This window comes from Oncorhynchus mykiss, chromosome 26, assembly GCF_057628025.1.
Source record: "Oncorhynchus mykiss isolate SJ-2025 chromosome 26, ASM5762802v1, whole genome shotgun sequence".
Taxonomy (NCBI): domain Eukaryota; kingdom Metazoa; phylum Chordata; class Actinopteri; order Salmoniformes; family Salmonidae; genus Oncorhynchus; species Oncorhynchus mykiss.
In genome coordinates this window covers 38,640,001-38,659,522 of record NC_143047.1, presented here as the reverse complement: position 1 = coordinate 38,659,522, position 19,522 = coordinate 38,640,001, and the positions used below count along the sequence as shown (strand labels likewise).

Below are 19,522 nucleotides of genomic sequence, written 5' to 3'. Positions count from 1 at the left end.
TTTGTTGTCCGTTTCTCATGCCTGCCCATACCATAACCCCACCGCCACCATGGGGCGCTCTGTTCACAGCGTTGACGTCAGCAAAACACTTACACGTGATCTGTGGTTGTGAGGCCGATTGGCCATACTTCCAAATTCTCTAAAACAACGTTTGAGGCGGCTTATGGTAGAGAAATTAATGTTAAAGTCTCTGGCAACCGCTCTGGTGGGACTTTCCTGCAGTCAGCATGCAAATTGCATTGCTTGTGGATACCATTTACATTTTTTTGCTAGCATGCTAGCGGAACTTGTTGCTAGCCTTGCACCATCGCTAGATTGTCATTACTGTCCTTTGCATGTAATCATGGTGTTGGATGCCCTTGTTGATGTAACTCTGGGACTGAAGCCAGGTGAATTAAACCTGTTAAAGAGAACATGCTGCCTGCAGGGCTACACACCGTGTGTGTGTGTGTGTGTGTGTGCGTGCACCTCATTAGAAGCCTCATGGGTATCCAGGTACAATGAGGCATACAAAACTCTCCTCTTCCATATTGTTTTCTCTCCACAGCCTTTCCCCTGCAGACCCTGTCAAGGCACTTTCCCCTGCAGACCCTGTCAAGGCACTTTCCCCTGCAGACCCTGTAAAGGCACTTTCCCCTGCAGACCCTGTCAAGGCACTTTCCCCTGCAGACCCTGTCAAGGCACTTTCCCCTGCAGACCCTGTCAAGGCACTTTCCCCTGCAGACCCTGTCAAGGCACTTTCCCCTGCAGACCCTGTCAAGGCACTTTCCCCTGCAGACCCTGTCAAGGCACTTTCCCCTGCAGACCCTGTCAAGGCACTTTCCCCTGCAGACCCTGTCAAGGCACTTTCCCCTACAGAACCTGTAAAGGCACTTTCCCCTGCAGACCCTGTCAAGGCACTTTCCCCTGCATACCCTGTAAAGGCACTTTCCCCTGCAGAACCTGTAAAGGCACTTTCCCCTGCAGAACCTGTAAAGGCACTTTCCCCTGCAGACCCTGTAAAGGCTGTCATAAATTGCTACTCCTCTTATTGCCTTTGCCAGCATGCCAAATTTCCCCTGAAAGTTTAGCAGAAAAAGCCAGCTGAATTTTCCACTGCATGAGCAGAACATGCATATGCTGTCGTTCACCAGCCCGCTAAAATCTGACCAGAAATGCATCTCTGTCTCCGGTTTGTTAGACCGAACTTCCTTATGACATGCTCTTATAAGTCACTCAGCTTGTCTCTGTGTCCTGCCACTGATTTGTCTTAGGAGAAGCCTGTCACTAAAAGTCATCTTCACTTCTTGGGTGGACATTATCTCTTATGTTAGTCGCTGGTACAGTATGTAGTGTTGGTGATGGCACAGTACTGGCTAGTACAGCACCTACTGTATCCGCTCTGCTGAGCACACTGGGCTGACTTACTGTTTGGCAGTCGCCCTGATTTGTGCTACAGTTGCAGTGTTGTTTGAGCCAAAATGGCTACCATGTGGTAGGCCATTATGTGGTAAAGCCAAAATGGGTGCCATATGGACACTGATAACACCTGGTTTCCTGTCATTGGCCCATGCAGGACTGCTTCACAGTGGAAGGGGAGGACCTGAAGCATGACTTTGAGAGACTGCAGCTGGCCATGGAGATGGTGGGATTCCTGCCTGCCACGCGCAAACAGTGAGTGCACACACACACACACACACACTAAATCTCACTGCTCGTACACACTGACACATACACTGAAATTACAAACACAGGCAAAGGAATCATAGTCACAGGTAAATTACCAGGATACGCTGTCCAAATGCTCAAGCCAGGTTTCTGTGTTGAAACGAGCCAGGTTTCTGTAACGAGCCAGGTTTCTGTGGTGACACGAGCCTTGTTTCTGTCCCACAGGATATTTTCTCTGTTGTCGGCTATTCTTCACCTGGGGAACATCCGCTACAAGAAGAAGACCTACCGAGATGACTCCATTGACATCTGCAATCCAGAAGTCCTACCTACTGTCTCAGAACTGTTAGAGGTAAGCCTGTTACTGTCTCAGAACTGTTAGAGGTAAGCGTGTTACTGTTGAAATTATTCCTTATTATGTTTACATTTTACATGTTAGTCATTTAGCAGATGCTCTTATCCAGATCCACTTACAGTTAACTTCTCTGGGATATGTGGGACGGTAGCGTCCCACCTCGGCAACAGCCAGTGAAATTACAGGGCGCCAAATTCAAAACAACAGAAATCTCATAATTAAAATTCCTCAAACATACAAGTATTATACACCATTTTAAAGATAAACTTCTCGTCAATCCAGCCACAGTGTCTGATTTCAAAAAAGTTTTACAGTAAAAGCATACCATGCAATTATGCTAGGTCAGCGCCTAGCTACAGAAAAACATAGACATTTTTCAACCAAGGAGAGGTGTCACAAAACTCAGAAATAGCGTTATAAATATTAATTTACCTTTAATGATCTTCATCGGAATGCACTCCCAGGAATCCCAGTTCCACAATAAATGTTTGTTTTGTTCGATAAAGTCCATTATTTCTGTCCTAATACCTCCTTTTTGTTTGCGCTTTTTTTGGAAGCCTTAGGAAGTGCAATATGACTCCATAGACACTGTATATTGGATAGGCAATCAATTGAAAAACTACAAACCTCAGATTTCCCACTTCCTGGTTGGATTTTTACTCAGGTTCTTGCCTGCCATATGAGTTCTGTTATACTCAGACATTATTCAAACAGTTTTAGAAACTTCAGAGTGTTTTCTATCCAAATCTACTAATTATATGCATATTCTAGCTTTTGGCCCTGAGTAGCAGGTAGTTTACTCTGGGCACCTTATTCATCCAAGCTACTCAATACTGTCCCCCAGTCCCAAAGAAGTTAATGCATTCATGTTAAGATGGCTAGGTGAGACAACCACGTATCACAGCCATAGTCCATTTCTTCTCAATAAAGGATCTATCAACCAAGTCGGTGCTAGTAAGAAAATACACGTGTGAGTTAAAGTTCAAGAAAGGCAAGGCTTTATATAATTGTATTTTTAATTTTCTTGTTTTATAATGGATACAACAGAAGTTGATTGAATGAGACCTACGTAGTGTGGAAATCTAGTCTTCAAATGTGTTCCCATCCACACAAGCACTTTGTTTCTCAGAGTCAGGATGTTTTCAGATGCTTTTGCAGTGACATACTGTGCTGTGCGCAAGGCTTTTCAGTACCAAGCCACTCGGTGGAAAATGCAATTCCTCGGTCAGGAATTTGGTTTGCATGCAGCGTGTAATTACATCATTTCTAATTCTGTCATCCGTCTACAAATATTCTGTAGGCACAACACTATTTTTCTCTCTCTGCCTCAGTTTATGAAGGATCGTTTTTCCAGTGAACATGTGCTGTGAAGGGACAGAAGTCAGGACTTATAAGGGCAGATGTATTCTCAGAATACTGATCCAACCATCGTTGAGGTTTGCAGGAAAGCAACAGGAGCAGCTAGTGGCTAAGGAACATGGCTTGTGCTCATGTGAAAGAACATATGTTCCCCAAATGGGTTGGGTCAGAGTCAGTCAAGCATCTTACAGATAAATGGAAATTCATTTTAAAATAATGTTAAAATAATAGATAAATGAGATGTGTAATGATTTATACAGCTTACTTGTGATTTAAAATATGAGATGGTTTGTAATCAGTATTTAAGTACCTTCAGATAAAGTGCTGCTGTGATTCCTCCACTAGGGTTGCACAATTCCTGGAACGTTCAGTAAATTCCCTGGCTTTCCCGATATCCCGTTTTGTAAGATTCCCAGGAATGAGGAGGAAATAAAGCAAGAAATCTGGAATCCTACAACCAGGTTTTCTGTTAAACCAGGGAATGTATTGAACGTTCCAGGAACCCGAGTTGGGACATAGTCTACATCCAAGAGAAGTGCACTGTGCTGGGACCTCTTCTCCCCTCTAGTTCCAGGATGTTAATGGGATAGTGCAGGCCACTGGCCCTCTTCAATAACTAGGAATAAGTCTTTCACATGAGCGTGAGTGCCCGTCCCACTAAACATAGCAGGGCACATATCCACCCTCATTACCTAAAACATTCGGCTGAATGAAAGCTGTTGTAGGGCTTGGTGTGTGTACAGAAGAAGAATGGGCTTTGTGTTTCTGAAACAGAAATTGCTTTCAACTGTGAAATGAATTGTGGTCTCTTTTCTGTACAGGTCAAGGAGGAGATGCTATTTGAAGCCCTGACGACGAGGAAGACCATGACAGTGGGAGAGAGGCTGATTGTGCCCTACAAACTGGCTGAGGTGAGACCAAGTCAACAGCACAAACCTGAAACTCATCCCAAACATTCTCAACCCTTAGTGCAACGAAGAGGCACAGTCAAATACTCCACCTTACCTCAAGATGTACCATTCCTCAACCCAATCCCAAAGTATTCTTGAAAATTTGATCATCAAGACATATTGCATTATTCTGCATTGGTAAATGCTAAGGAATAGTAGGCACCCTGCCTATCTAAATAACGATATAGGGGAAACACTGGGTCCCTGTCCCAGGGCAGGCTGTGAAGGAGCTGGAGTCAGACAGAGCTGGTCTGTTTGTCAGTCTCTGTCGTCTGTCTGTCTGGTTGGGTGTGGATAGTTGAGGGATCAGATTGATGTCTACAGTGGGGCAGGCCATGGCGGATGTCAGGACCGTTAAAAGGGGTCTGCTCTGCAGTGCCAGCAGAACTCACAGCTACACACACACACGCGCGCACATGCACTCATACACCACATCTATCATTTTGACCTTGGAAACACTGAGTGGGAAGTGGCTGTGTGTAGAGCTGTTAGTTCCACTGGCCCTACCGAACAGATCCCCTTTAATGGGAGTGTGCTTGTAACCATGCAAACACCTAGATATGGTTTTAAGTTCACAAAAAAAGTATCCTTGAAATGTGCGTCCGCATTACAAGTCAGCCTTACACCAAGCTACTGAAAAAAGTCCCTTTTGAGAAAGACTGTCACAGCTCTCAATCCAATGGCACCAAGTTCCTTTCCCTCAATGTTAGTCCACAAAGGCTGCAGCATCAGAGAGCTGCTTAGTTTGTTTACAGAACCCAGAGAGGGATTCTCTGAAAACAAACACACTACGGCCATGTAACGCAGACAAGACTGTTGACTGACCAACAAGCTCACAAAGTGGAAATCAAAGGCCTATTCTTTTAAGTGTAATTCTAAAGTATAATTATTATTTTTAGTATAATTGCATATAATTTTTTAGTTATTTACACCTACAGTATGTCCAAATGTTGGATGGGTATTTTATCTAAATCTTTTCCACAAAGTCAATCCTTTTCTACCTCACCAACTAGCATGTGGCTATGCCATATCACAGCATACAACAAACTTCCTCACTACACAAAACTTTAATAATCCACAAGACCGCTACTTTATCAACCATATAATGCAAAACACAGCTACGCCCTCGTTCCAGCTGTTTAGGATCCATTTTATATGAACAAACAGTGCTGATTGTTCTGGCAGCTCTTTGGGTGGTCCTTTCTGTAAACATTGTTGTAACGGTTGCAACAGTGAACTTTTACTCATTCGCCCTGTAGTCTCAACTGGTATTTTACTACTTGAAAACTCAAGTACCATGGATTTGTTTTCTCTCTAATTGTGACTCACCACCTGGATTCAGTCTTATGGAGGAACATTTGAAATGGTGTTTTTTACAGAGCTACAAAGTGGTATATCATAAACTGTATTTGAGGAACAATGGGAAAGTAATTCTGCTTTGAAAGTTGATGAACTTTTGTCCCAGAGCATTGTTCACACCCTCTTAAGCTTTTGCCCCACCCATCTCATTTTTGCTCTCGGAGCGCATACTTGACGCTCTGGCCGATAATTTGTTTACCTATGGACAACATGAAAACAGCCTAACCAGCTCTACTGGCAACAATTTCATTACGCTTTTTTGCAGACTGACACCGGCCATATTCAACGGGAGTTGTACACACGTCACGTAACGTTAGCTAACGAGTCAGCCAGCTGACGTTAGCTAGTTAAACCACAATGAACAGTGCCAACAATGCCACAGTGCGGGGAGCTAACCAACCAGATTCAATGTTAGCTAGCGAACATTAGGCTCTAACTAGAAAAGCAAACGGCTCTGGGATATGGATAATAACGTCAGCTGGGGAGCCAGCCAGACAGCTAACAGTAGCTTGAAATGAAACCACTTTCTGTCAAAATTAGAAATGTGTAATATCTGAAAATGTAGCTAGCTATTTTACCTGTATACATCCTCATGCGTGATGGACGCGTCTCCCTGTCAGGAATGCCATGCCATGGTTGCCCTTATTTTTGAAGATGTAATCCGGAGGTGTTTTCGCCATCTCTTTATCTGTCATACTCTAATTACATTGATTTCAAAACTTGATCCTCCCGGAGGTGGAGAGCAACACATATGCAGCTCCACTACACAATACATTTTTTTTTTTAAAAGCCCCGTTCAACAGGATTACCAACACAGATTGACGAGCTCAAATAGACAGAAGCCTTCTATATGGCAGACCAATCCGAACTCATCTCTCGGCATTTCCAGCCCACTTATTATCTCAGCCAATCATTTGTGGTTTAACTTCTGTGGTTTAACCAACAAGGCTCATAATTTAACAATTGCATTTACAGATGGCATACAAGTGTGTTATTAAGGCACATGAAAGCTCACATTTTTGACAAGGCATTTCTGCCAAAAAATGCATTTTGAAAAAACATTTTTTACGTTCAGCGGCTCTCCTGTGAAGTCATGACTTGCGAGATATGCCTCGTTTCCTGGATCAGGTCTTATCCATTTTGTTATTGAGATATTTAAAAGATTGATGCTCACCGGAATGTTCTGAATCCAACTTCCTTTAAATAATGAAAAGGCCTCTCACTTTTGAAGACTTTTGTATGATCTTTGGGAGTTGCTAGGCAGATCTTTTTGTAGTCGCTAAAAATAAAGTAGTAAATTATGTAAAAGACAGTCATTTCAACTTTTGCTGGACCGTTGTATAATGGCATGTTTTGAGCAAAAGTAGACATCTGAAGCTCTGCAGGCACTTATACTGGAAATGTACTATACTAACTTCCCACACAATTCAGTCACATTTTTGTGTGTGGTAAATCTATCTCACCTGGTTGATTAATGGACATTCACACATGGCAAGAGAAGATGACAAACAGCCCTTCACTGTCTATGATGGTATGAGCTAATGACTCCTAATAATTATTATTATTTATAACATTTGTAAAACACTTTTTTCATTATACAGAATAATCTTGAAGTGCATAAAATAATAAATAAAAACCAAATACAAGACAAATTGGCACAACAAGACAGGATAACTGACACAGGAACCCAGCTGACACTACAAGGGACAAGGACACCAAAGAACCCAGCTGACACTACAGGGGACAAGGACACCAAAGAACCCAGCTGACACTACAGGGGACAAGGACACCAAAGAACCCAGCTGACACTACAAGGGACAAGGAACCCAGCTGACACTACAGGGGACAAGGACACCAAAGAACCCAGCTGACACTACAGGGGACAAGGACACCAAAGAACCCAGCTGACACTACAGGGGACAAGGACACCAAGGAACCCAGCTGACACTACAGGGGACAAGAACACCAAGGAACCCAGCTGACACTACAGGGGACAAGAACACCAAGGAACCCAGCTATCAACAGAAAGCCTTCCTAAAGAGAAACTTGGTTATGTTATTAAAACTTATGCTGCATGTTTCGTGTCTATAGTCGATATACTGTAGTCAATTGTGAAATTGCCCATTTTCCACCTCGTACTTAGATCAGTAATACTTTTGTGTGAAAACGTTACACCATCTCTCTCACTCTATTTCCATTTCCTTGTAAAACACATTGCCTCATTCCTTGACACCTCTATGCTATCAGCTGCCTATCCTCAGAGGGGTAATGTTTTCATTGGTGTCTGTTCTACAGTAGATTGGATTGGTAGTGCCTCTGTCACTCTGATGGTCATTAGGCAGACTAATGTCATTAATCATGACCAGGAGAGGTGCTGCTGGGACGTAATACAGTGTGCCAGCCCAGGATTCGCCTCCTGTGGCCACCTGCTGAAGCCCCATTGCCACGCCACGAGTCACAATGCTGTGCTTGAAAGATATTAACCAGACATGGAGCGCTGATCTAAGATCAGGTCCCCCCTGTCTATGTAATCGTATTCATTCTGATCAAAACAACAACACTGATCCTAGACCAGCACTCCGACTCTAAGACACTTTATGAATATGGCCCTGCTCATGGATCTCCTGGGTCATGTTTGTTAGGCACGTGAAACGGGGAGGGGACTACCTTAATGTATCTAATAAGAACTTTAGTGTTTTCATTTCGGAGTTGGACATAAGACGGGGACAGAGGACTGACGTGACGGGGACAGAGGACTGACGTGACGGGGACAGAGGACTGACTGACTGACCGGACGTGATGGGGACAGAGGACCGATGTCAGGATGAGCCTGCAGGAAGGGTACCACATGGTGGGAGGAGGATCTCTTCCCTGTTCCGCACAGTGTTGAGATTGCCTGCAATGACGACAAGCTCAGTCCGATGATGCTGTGACACACCGCCCCAGACCATGACGGACCCTCCACCTCCAAAATCGATTCCGCTCCAGAGTACAGGCCTCGGTGTAACGCTCATTCCTTCGACGATAAACACGAATCCGACCATCACCCCTGGTGAGACAAAACCGCAGCCCGTCAGTGAATAGCACTTTTTGCCAGTCCTGTCTGGTCCAGCGACGGTGGGATTTTGCCCATTGACGACGTTGTTGCCGGTGAGGACCTGCCTTACAACAGGCCTACAAGCCTTCAGTCCAGCCTCTCTCAGCCTATTGCAGAGAGTCATAGCACTGATGAAAGGATTGTGCGTTCCTTGTGTAACTCGGGCAGTTGTTGTTGCCATCCTGTACCTGTCCCACAGGTGTGATGTTCGGATGTAGCGATCCTGTGCAGGTGTTACACGTGGTCTGCCACTGCGAGGACAATCAGATGTCCGTCCTGTCTCCCTGTAGCGCTGTCTTAGGCATCTCACAGTACGGACATGGCAATTTATTGTCCTAGCCACATCTGCAGTCTTCGCGGCGCCATGCAGCATGCCTAAGGCACGTTCACGCAGATGAGCAGGTACCCTGGGCATCTTTCTTTTTTTTTTTTTCCAAAGTCAGTAGAAAGGCCTCTTTTAGTGTCCTAAGTTTTCATAACTGTGACCTTAATTGCCTACCGTCTGTAAGGTGTAAGGTGTTAGTGTCCTGTTCCACAGGTGCATGTTCATTAACTGTTTATGGTTCATTGAACAAGCATGGGAAACAGTTTTATTTTTTTATTTACCCCCTTTTTTCCCCAATTTCATGGTATCCAATTGTTAGTCATTAATGTCTTGCGTCATCGCTACAACACCCGTACGGGCTCGGGAGAGATGAAGGTCGAGAGCTATGCGTCCTCCGAAACACAACCCAACCAAGCCACACTGCTTCTTAACACAACGCGCATCCAACCCGGAAGCCAGCCGCACCAATGTGTCGGAGGAAACACCGTACGCCTAGCGACCTGGTCAGCATGCACTGCACCCTGCCCGCCACAGGAGTTGATGAGACAAGGATATCCCTACCGGCCAAACCCTGCCTAACCCGGACGACGCTAGGCAAATTGTGAGTCGCCCTAAGGACCTCCCGGTCGCGGCTGACTGCGACAGAGCCTGGGCTCGAACCCAGAGTCTCTGGTGGCACAGCCTTAGACCACTGCGCTGCCCAGGAAACAGTTTTTAAACTCTTTACAATGAAGATCTGTGAAGTTATTCAGATTTTTACAGAGACTCTTTGACAGAGTCCTGAAAAAGGGATGTTTCTTTTTTTGCTGAGTTTACTTCCATCAGATACTTCCATCAGACAATGTAATCAACTTCACTTGTGTGGATTTCCTGCTTTAATTATACAATGTTCCTAACATCTGGGCCCCATCGGGTTTGGCTTCAAACAAATAACTAATAAACATCTAGAAATCAAGATGCATTTGTTGCTTGTTTTTCTACATTGCAATCAAACAAGGCTAAATAAAACGCCACATGCAACAATTTTCAAGGAAATCAGCCACCTCCAACGTTGTTTTTAGAGAATTTGGCAGTACCACGCCAGCCCAGGACCGCCACATCCGGCTTCTTCACCTGTGGGATCATGTGAGACCAGCCACCCAGACAGCTGATGAAACCAAGGAGTATTTCTGTCTGTAATAAAGCCCTCTTGTGGGGAAAAACCTATTCTGATTGTCTGTGCCTAGCTCCCCAGTGGGTGTGCCTTGGTCCCAAGTGGTCTAATTAATTTATTTCACTTGATCTGATTTTTTTTACAATGAACTGTATGTAACTCAGTAAAATCATAGTAATTGTTGCTTTTGGCGTTTTGATATTTTTGTTCAGTATATATTGGAAGAGATTTAGCCTTGTTTGATTGCAAGGTAGAAAAACAAGCAACAAATGCATCTTGATTTCTAGATGTTTATTAGTTATTTGTTTGAAGACAAACCCGATGGGGCCCAGATGTTAGGAACATTGTATAATTAAAGCAGGAAATCCACACAAGTGAAGTTGATTCCATTGTCTGATGGAAGTGTTTAGGGTATTCCATGCGTACCTAACTGATCACCCATGGCACCAGGGCCCGTGTTCACAAAGCGTCTCAGAGTAGGAGTGCTGATCTAGGATCAGTTTTGTCTTTTTAATCATAATGAATAAGAGGAGGTTCTGATCCCGGATGAGAACTGCTACTTTGAGATGCTTTGTGAATACGGGCCCAGGTCTTTCACATTCAATCTTTTGAGGTCAGTAGTAAAACGGATGAATAGTGAGGTGGAGTAGCTCACTAGTAACATGGATGAATAGTGAGGTGGAGTAGCTCACTAGTAACACAGATGAATAGTGAGGTGGAGTAGCTCACTAGTAACATGGATGAATAGTGAGGTGGAGTTGCTCACTAGTAACACGGATGAATTGTGAGGTGGAGTAGCTCACTAGTAACACGGATGAATAGTGAGGTGGAGTAGGTCACTAGTAACACGGATGAATAGTGAGGTGGAGTAGCTCACTAGTAACATGGATGTGTGGTTTTGTATGTTCCTGCAGGCGGGCACGGTGCGAGACTCCATGGCCAAGTCCCTGTACAGCGCACTGTTTGACTGGATTGTGTTCCGGATCAACCACGCACTGCTCAACAACCGGGACTTGGAGGAGAGCGCCAAGGTAAGACCAACGTGACTGCTATCATGCTTTGTTACAACATACTAATGTCTGCTTATAATATATCCATGTCATGCGTTGATGACATGCTCACCTCTCCACTTCATTAAGATTAAGATCACTTGATTGGTCAATTTCAAGGTCCAACTAAAAGGTTACTTCCTTCCACTTTTAACCCAACCTCTCCGAAAGACACAAATACATACAGTGGTGGGAAAAAGTACCCAATCGTCCTACTTGAGTAAAAGTCTAAAAGTATTTGATTTTAAATATACTTAAGTATCAAAAGTGCAAGTATAAACCATTTCAAAGTCCTTATATTAAGCAAATCAGACTTCTTGTTTTTTTTTATTTACTGATAGCCAAGGGCACACCGACACTGACATCATTCACAAAATAAGTGTTTAGTGAGTCTGCCAGATCAAAGGCAGTAGGGATGACCAGGGATGTTCTCTTGATAAGTGTGTCAATTGCACCATTTTCCCGTCCTGCTAAGCATTCAAAATGTAATGGGTACTTTTGGTTGTCAGGGAACATTTTATGGAGTAAAAAGTACATTATTTTCTTTAGGAATGTAGTGAGGTAAAAGTTGTAAAAAATGTAAATAGTAAAGTACAGATACCCCCAAAACTACTTAAGTAATACTTTAAAGTATTTTACTTAAGTACTTTACTGCATACATATACATGTTTTGGGGAGGTGTGGGGGGCTGCCACACTGGGCGCCCAGGGAGCTGTTGTTGGGGCAGTTAAGTGCCTTGCTCAAGGGCACAACATTTACCCTCCTTTTGCCTGCTCACCTCCTGCCAGATTGGTTTCCATCGGACTCAGGATTCAAACTGGCAACCCTCCGGTTGCAGGCTCACCTCTCTAAGGCTACCTGACGCTCACCTCTCTAAGGCTACCTCTCTAAGGCTACCTGACGCTTACCTCTCTAAGGCTACCTCTCTAAGGCTACCTGACGCTCACCTCTCTAAGGCTACCTGACGCTCACCTCTCCGCCCAGAATAACCTGCTTTATGCTTCTGTTACAGGTGTTCAAATAGAGCGTGAACACCTTGGCAGAGACAAGTTGTTTTATTGATTTAATAAATCACAGTATGAACCACCTTCTGGAATCAGTGACATCAGTGGTTGTGTTTGAACAGCTTCAACCTTGTTTTCCATTATGCACCTAAGGGTCTTTGGTAACCTTCCCAAACCTTCTCAGTTAGACTTTCATGTTGAATTGTTTTTTTGTTGTTGTCAAAAAGCATATTGTTAATTGAGATTTCACCCTCATGTATCCCTCGCAGATCTTTTCCATCGGAGTGCTGGACATCTTTGGCTTTGAGGACTACGAAAACAACAGCTTTGAGCAGTTCTGCATCAACTTCGCCAACGAGAGGCTCCAACACTACTTCAATCAGCACATCTTTAAGCTTGAGCAGGTAAGGCATTTGGCATTCCTGCACCCTTTCAGTACTAAACTGTACGTATCCACAATGCACTTACATGGAAGTTTACAATACAGTGGTCCTTTAAAGAGGAGACCAGCTCCTCCAGTGGGTTATGCAACAGGGTTTATTATGGGGCTGACTGCCACATGACTCACCTCTTCAACCCTCTGACTGCTGATTATGATGGATCTATCTTACTTCCTCAACCCTCATAATGATGGATCTATCTTACTTCCTCAACCCTCATTATGATGGATCTATCTTACTTCCTCAACCCTCATTATGATGGATCTATCTTACTTCCTCAACCCTCATTATGATGGATCTATCTTACTTCCTCAACCCTCATTATGATGGATCTATCTTACTTCCTCAACCCTCATTATGATGGATGGCTGTTACCTCCTCAACCCTCATTATGATGGATCTATCTTACTTCCTCAACCCTCATTATGATGGATCTATCTTACATCCTCAACCCTCATTATGATGGATCTATCTTACTTCCTCAACCCTCATTATGATGGATGGCTGTTACCTCCTCAACCCTCATTATGATGGATCTATCTTACCTCCTCAACCCTCATAATGATGGATCTATCTTACTTCCTCAACCCTCATAATGATGGATCTATCTTACTTCCTCAACCCTCATTATGATGGATCTATCTTACATCCTCAACCCTCATTATGATGGATCTATCTTACTTCCTCAACCCTCATTATGATGGATGGCTGTTACCTCCTCAACCCTCATTATGATGGATCTATCTTACTTCCTCAACCCTCATTATGATGGATCTATCGTACTTCCTCAACCCTCATTATGATGGATCTATCTTACATCCTCAACCCTCATTATGATGGATCTATCTTACTTCCTCAACCCTCATTATGATGGATCTATCGTACTTCCTCAACCCTCATTATGATGGATCAATCTTACTTCCTCAACCCTCATTATGATGGATGGATGTTACCTCCTCAACCCTCATTATGATGGATGGATGTTACCTCCTCAACCCTCATTATGATGGATGGATGTTACCTCCTCAACCCTCATTATGATGAAGGGATGGATGTTACTTCCTCAACCCTCATTATGATGGAGGGATGGATGTTTCCTCCTCAACCCTCATTATGATGGAGGGATGGATGTTACCTCCTCAACCCTCATTATGATGGAGGGATGGATGTTACCTCCTCAACCCTCATTATGATGGAGGGATGGATGTTACCTCCTCAACCCTCATTATGATGGAGGGATGGATGTTACTCCTCAACCCTCATTATGATGGAGGTGTGTTGGTGTTAACTGACTGGATTGGAGAGAAAGGTTGTTTCGGTCATGATCAGCTTTGTAGGTAAACATCATGTTTAATCACGATTGTCCTTTAGTACTTTTTAGGCTGCATTCACACAGGCAGACCAATTCTGATATTTTTTTCCACTAATTGGTCTTTAGACCAATGACATCAATCTTTTTCAAAGTTGATCTGCTTGGTCAAAAGACCAATTAGTGTAAAAATATCAGAATGTGTCTGCCTGTCTAAATGAAGCCTTAGTGAGTACAACTGAAACTGATTGGAGAGTTCCTTTTAACAGTACCATCTCGGTAATGACACATACTGTATTTGCTCAAGGAGGCCTCCTGTACAAAGGCACCCATCCATAAAGTCACTGCCGTCATTAACCTCCATGTTAAAAATTAGCCACGGCTTTTGAACGTGTACAGCACTCACTCAACTTCTAAGAGGGTTTGTTTGCTTCATGCTTTGGTGAGGTTGGGCCATTGCATCATGCTACTAATAAGTCAGATTTAATGGGATTTCCTATGTTAAAATGTACTGTTCCTCAGCAGAACAAATGGCTTATGAAATTAATGGTCTTACAAGAGCACTGAAGTGAATGAAGTGTTGGAGGTATAGTTCTGAAGACAATACTCTGGTATAGTTCTGAAGACAATACTCTGGTATAGTTCTGAAGACAATACTCTGGTATAGTTCTGAAGACAATACTCTGGTATAGTTCTGAAGACAATACTCTGGTATAGTTCTGAAGTGTTGGAGCTCAATCAAGACAATACTCTGGTATAGTTCTGAAGTGTTGGAGCTCAATCAAGACAATACTCTGGTATAGTTCTGAAGTGTTGGAGCTCAATCAAGACAATACTCTGGTATAGTTCTGAAGTGTTGGAGCTCAATCAAGACAATACTCTGGTATAGTGTTGGAGCTCAATCAAGACAATACTCTGGTATACAGTACTAGTCAAAAGTTTGGACACACCTACTCATTCAAGGGTTTTTCTTTATTTTTTACTATTTTCTACATTGTAGAATAATACTAAAGACATCAAAACTATGAAATAACACATATGGAATCATGTAGTAACCCAAAAATGTGTTAAACAAATCTAAATATATTTTATATTTGAGATTCTTCAAAGTAGCCACCCTTCGCTTTGATGACAGCTTTGCACACTCTTGGCATTGTGGTCTTGACTATTATTCTACAATGTAGAAAATAGTAAAGATAAAGAAAAACCCTGGAATGAGTAGGAGTGTCCAAACTTTAGACTGTTACTGAAGTGAACAAGACAATACTCTGGTATAGTTCTGAACTCAATACTCATAAGAATGTACTAAAGCAACCACGTGCTGCTTGTCATAAGCAGGCAGACATTTTTCTGGTGGTTGTAAATGTCCTTATCCCCTACCTGGTGGTTGTAAATGTCCTTATCCACTACCGTTTCTGGTGGTTGTAAATGTCCTTATCCCCTACCGTTTCTGGTGGTTGTAAATGTCCTTATCCCCTACCGTTTCTGATGGTTGTAAATGTCCTTATCCACTACCGTTTCTGGTGGTTGTAAATGTCCTTATCCCCTACCTGGTGGTTGTAAATGTCCTTATCCCCTACCGTTTCTGGTGGTTGTAAATGTCCTTATCCCCTACCGTTTCTGGTGGTTGTAAATGTCCTTATCCACTACTGTTTCTGGTGGTTGTAAATGTCCTTATCCCCTACCTGGTGGTTGTAAATGTCCTTATCCACTACCGTTTCTGGTGGTTGTAAATGTCCTTATACCCTACCGTTTCTGGTGGTTGTAAATGTCCTTATCCCCTACCTGGTGGTTGTAAATGTCCTTATCCCCTACCGTTTCTGGTGGTTGTAAATGTCCTTATCCCCTACCGTTTCTGGTGGTTGTAAATGTCCTTATCCCCTACCGTTTCTGGTGGTTGTAAATGTCCTTATCCCCTACCTGGTGGTTGTAAATGTCCTTATACCCTACCGTTTCTGGTGGTTGTAAATGTCCTTATCCCCTACCGTTTCTGGTGGTTGTAAATGTCCTTATCCCCTACCGTTTCTGGTGGTTGTAAATGTCCTTATCCCCTACCTGGTGGTTGTAAATGTCCTTATCCACTACCGTTTCTGGTGGTTGTAAATGTCCTTATCCCCTACCGTTTCTGGTGGTTGTAAATGTCCTTATACCCTACTGTTTCTGGTGGTTGTAAATGTCCTTATCCCCTACCTGGTGGTTGTAAATGTCCTTATCCACTACCGTTTCTGGTGGTTGTAAATGTCCTTATCCCCTACCGTTTCTGGTGGTTGTAAATGTCATTATCCCCTACCGTTTCTGGTGGTTGTAAATGTCCTTATCCCCTACCTGGTGGTTATAAATGTCCTTATACCCTACCGTTTCTGGTGGTTGTAAATGTCCTTATACCCTACCGTTTCTGGTGGTTGTAAATGTCATTATCCACTACCATTTCTGGTGGTTGTAAATGTCCTTATCCCCTACCTGGTGGTTGTAAATGTCCTTATACCCTACCGTTTCTGGTGGTTGTAAATGTCCTTATACCCTACCGTTTATGTTGGTTGTAAATGTCCTTATCCCCTACCGTTTCTGGTGGTTGTAAATGTCCTTATCCCCTACCTGGTGGTTGTAAATGTCCTTATCCCCTACCGTTTCTGGTGGTTGTAAATGTCCTTATCCCCTACCTGGTGGTTGTAAATGTCCTTATCCCCTACCGTTTCTGGTGGTTGTAAATGTCCTTATCCCCTACCGTTTCTGGTGGTTGTAAATGTCCTTATCCACTACCGTTTCTGGTGGTTGTAAATGTCCTTATCCCCTACCTGGTGGTTGTAAATGTCCTTATCCCCTACCGTTTCTGGTGGTTGTAAATGTCCTTATCCCCTACCGTTTCTGGTGGTTGTAAATGTCCTTATCCACTACTGTTTCTGGTGGTTGTAAATGTCCTTATCCCCTACCTGGTGGTTGTAAATGTCCTTATCCACTACCGTTTCTGGTGGTTGTAAATGTCCTTATCCCCTACCGTTTCTGGTGGTTGTAAATGTCCTTATCCCCTACCGTTTCTGGTGGTTGTAAATGTCCTTATCCCCTACCGTTTCTGGTGGTTGTAAATGTCCTTATCCCCTACCGTTTCTGGTGGTTGTAAATGTCCTTATCCCCTACCGTTTCTGGTGGTTGTAAATGTCCTTATCCCCTACCTGGTGGTTGTAAATGTCCTTATCCCCTACCGTTTCTGGTGGTTGTAAATGTCCTTATCCACTACTGTTTCTGGTGGTTGTAAATGTCCTTATCCCCTACCTGGTGGTTGTAAATGTCCTTATCCACTACTGTTTCTGGTGGTTGTAAATGTCCTTATCCCCTACCGTTTCTGGTGGTTGTAAATGTCCTTATCCCCTACCTGGTGGTTGTAAATGTCCTTATCCCCTACCGTTTCTGGTGGTTGTAAATGTCCTTATCCCCTACCTGGTGGTTGTAAATGTCCTTATCCCCTACCGTTTCTGGTGGTTGTAAATGTCCTTATCCCCTACCTGGTGGTTGTAAATGTCCTTATACCCTACCGTTTCTGGTGGTTGTAAATGTCCTTATCCCCTACCTGGTGGTTGTAAATGTCCTTATCCCCTACCGTTTCTGGTGGTTGTAAATGTCCTTATCCCCTACCTGGTGGTTGTAAATGTCCTTATCCCCTACCGTTTCTGGTGGTTGTAAATGTCCTTATCCCCTACCTGGTGGTTGTAAATGTCCTTATCCCCTACCGTTTCTGGTGGTTGTAAATGTCCTTATCCCCTACCTGGTGGTTGTAAATGTCCTTATCCCCTACCGTTTCTGGTGGTTGTAAATGTCCTTATACCCTACCGTTTCTGGTGGTTGTAAATGTCCTTATCCCCTACCGTTTCTGGTGGTTGTAAATGTCCTTATCCACTACCGTTTCTGGTGGTTGTAAATGTCCTTATCCACTACCGTTTCTGGTGGTTGTAAATGTCCTTATCCCCTACCGTTTCTGGTGGTTGTAAATGTCCTTATCCCCTACCTGGTGGTTGTAAATGTCCTTATCCACTACCGTTTCTGGTGGTTGTAAATGTCCTTATCCCCTACCGTTTCTGGTGGTTGTAAATGTCCTTATCCCCTACCGTTTCTGGTGGTTGTAAATGTCCTTATCCCCTACCTGGTGGTTGTAAATGTCCTTATCCCCTACCGTTTCTGGTGGTTGTAAATGTCCTTATCCCCTACCGTTTCTGGTGGTTGTAAATGTCCTTATCCCCTACCGTTTCTGGTGGTTGTAAATGTCCTTATCCACTACTGTTTCTGGTGGTTGTAAATGTCCTTATCCCCTACCTGGTGGTTGTAAATGTCCTTATCCACTACCGTTTCTGGTGGTTGTAAATGTCCTTATCCCCTACCTGGTGGTTGTAAATGTCCTTATCCCCTACCGTTTCTGGTGGTTGTAAATGTCCTTATCCCCTACCGTTTCTGGTGGTTGTAAATGTCCTTATCCCCTACCTGGTGGTTGTAAATGTCCTTATCCCCTACCGTTTCTGGTGGTTGTAAATGTCCTTATCCCCTACCGTTTCTGGTGGTTGTAAATGTCCTTATCCACTACTGTTTCTGGTGGTTGTAAATGTCCTTATCCCCTACCGTTTCTGGTGGTTGTAAATGTCCTTATCCACTACTGTTTCTGGTGGTTGTAAATGTCCTTATCCCCTACCGTTTCTGGTGGTTGTAAATGTCCTTATCCCCTACCGTTTCTGGTGGTTGTAAATGTCCTTATCCCCTACCGTTTCTGGTGGTTGTAAATGTCCTTATCCACTACTGTTTCTGGTGGTTGTAAATGTCCTTATCCCCTACCGTTTCTGGTGGTCGTAAATGTCCTTATCCACTACTGTTTCTGGTGGTTGTAAATGTCCTTATCCCCTACCGTTTCTGGTGGTTGTAAATGTCCTTATCCACTACTGTTTCTGGTGGTTGTAAATGTCCTTATCCCCTACCTGGTGGTTGTAAATGTCCTTATACCCTACCGTTTCTGGTGGTCATGTGCTTATCTGCTACCTTTTAGAAAATAAATATTTTGATCTTATAAATGCAAATTCTTTAAAAAAAATTGAGACATCCCAGGCATGCACATTCTCGTAGAGGCTTTGCTATAAGAGGTGTGTGTGTGTGTGTGTGTGTGTGTGTGTGTGTGTGTGTGTGTGTGTGTGTGTGTGTGTGCGGCCTGAATTCCTCCAGAGAGCGGGTGGAGTGCGTCATTCAGCAGGCTGCAGCTTCTCACTCCCCAGTGACTGTCATATCAGCTAATAACTCCACACTCTAAGTGTTGGCAAACCATCAGACGTCTAAACCACTGCTGGCAACATAGAGCAGGACTGTCATTAGAGCTGTGTTTATGGTCCATTCACACTCAATGAACAGCATGGTGGCCTACTGTACTGTACACAGCCAGCTAGTATGGTGGTCTACTGTACTGTACACAGCCAGCTAGCAGGGTCAACAGTCTTCATACTGCTA

The 19,522-nt window shown here is 43.6% G+C and overlaps 1 protein-coding gene across 42 annotated transcripts in view; it reads left to right on the top strand.

The window, feature by feature from the left end:
- The window catches only part of myo9aa (myosin IXAa), a 196,192-nt gene that overhangs the window by 99,982 nt on the left and 76,688 nt on the right, over nucleotides 1–19,522 (top strand). For all 42 annotated transcript variants that reach the window (XM_090223020.1, XM_090223008.1, XM_090223004.1 and 39 more), the window contains 5 exons: nucleotides 1,556–1,653; nucleotides 1,873–1,999; nucleotides 4,183–4,272; nucleotides 11,160–11,276; nucleotides 12,568–12,702. In XM_090223020.1, the coding sequence (XP_090079146.1) occupies nucleotides 1,556–1,653; nucleotides 1,873–1,999; nucleotides 4,183–4,272; nucleotides 11,160–11,276; nucleotides 12,568–12,702 (567 nt within the window). The remainder of the gene's footprint in view (nucleotides 1–1,555; nucleotides 1,654–1,872; nucleotides 2,000–4,182; nucleotides 4,273–11,159; nucleotides 11,277–12,567; nucleotides 12,703–19,522) is intronic.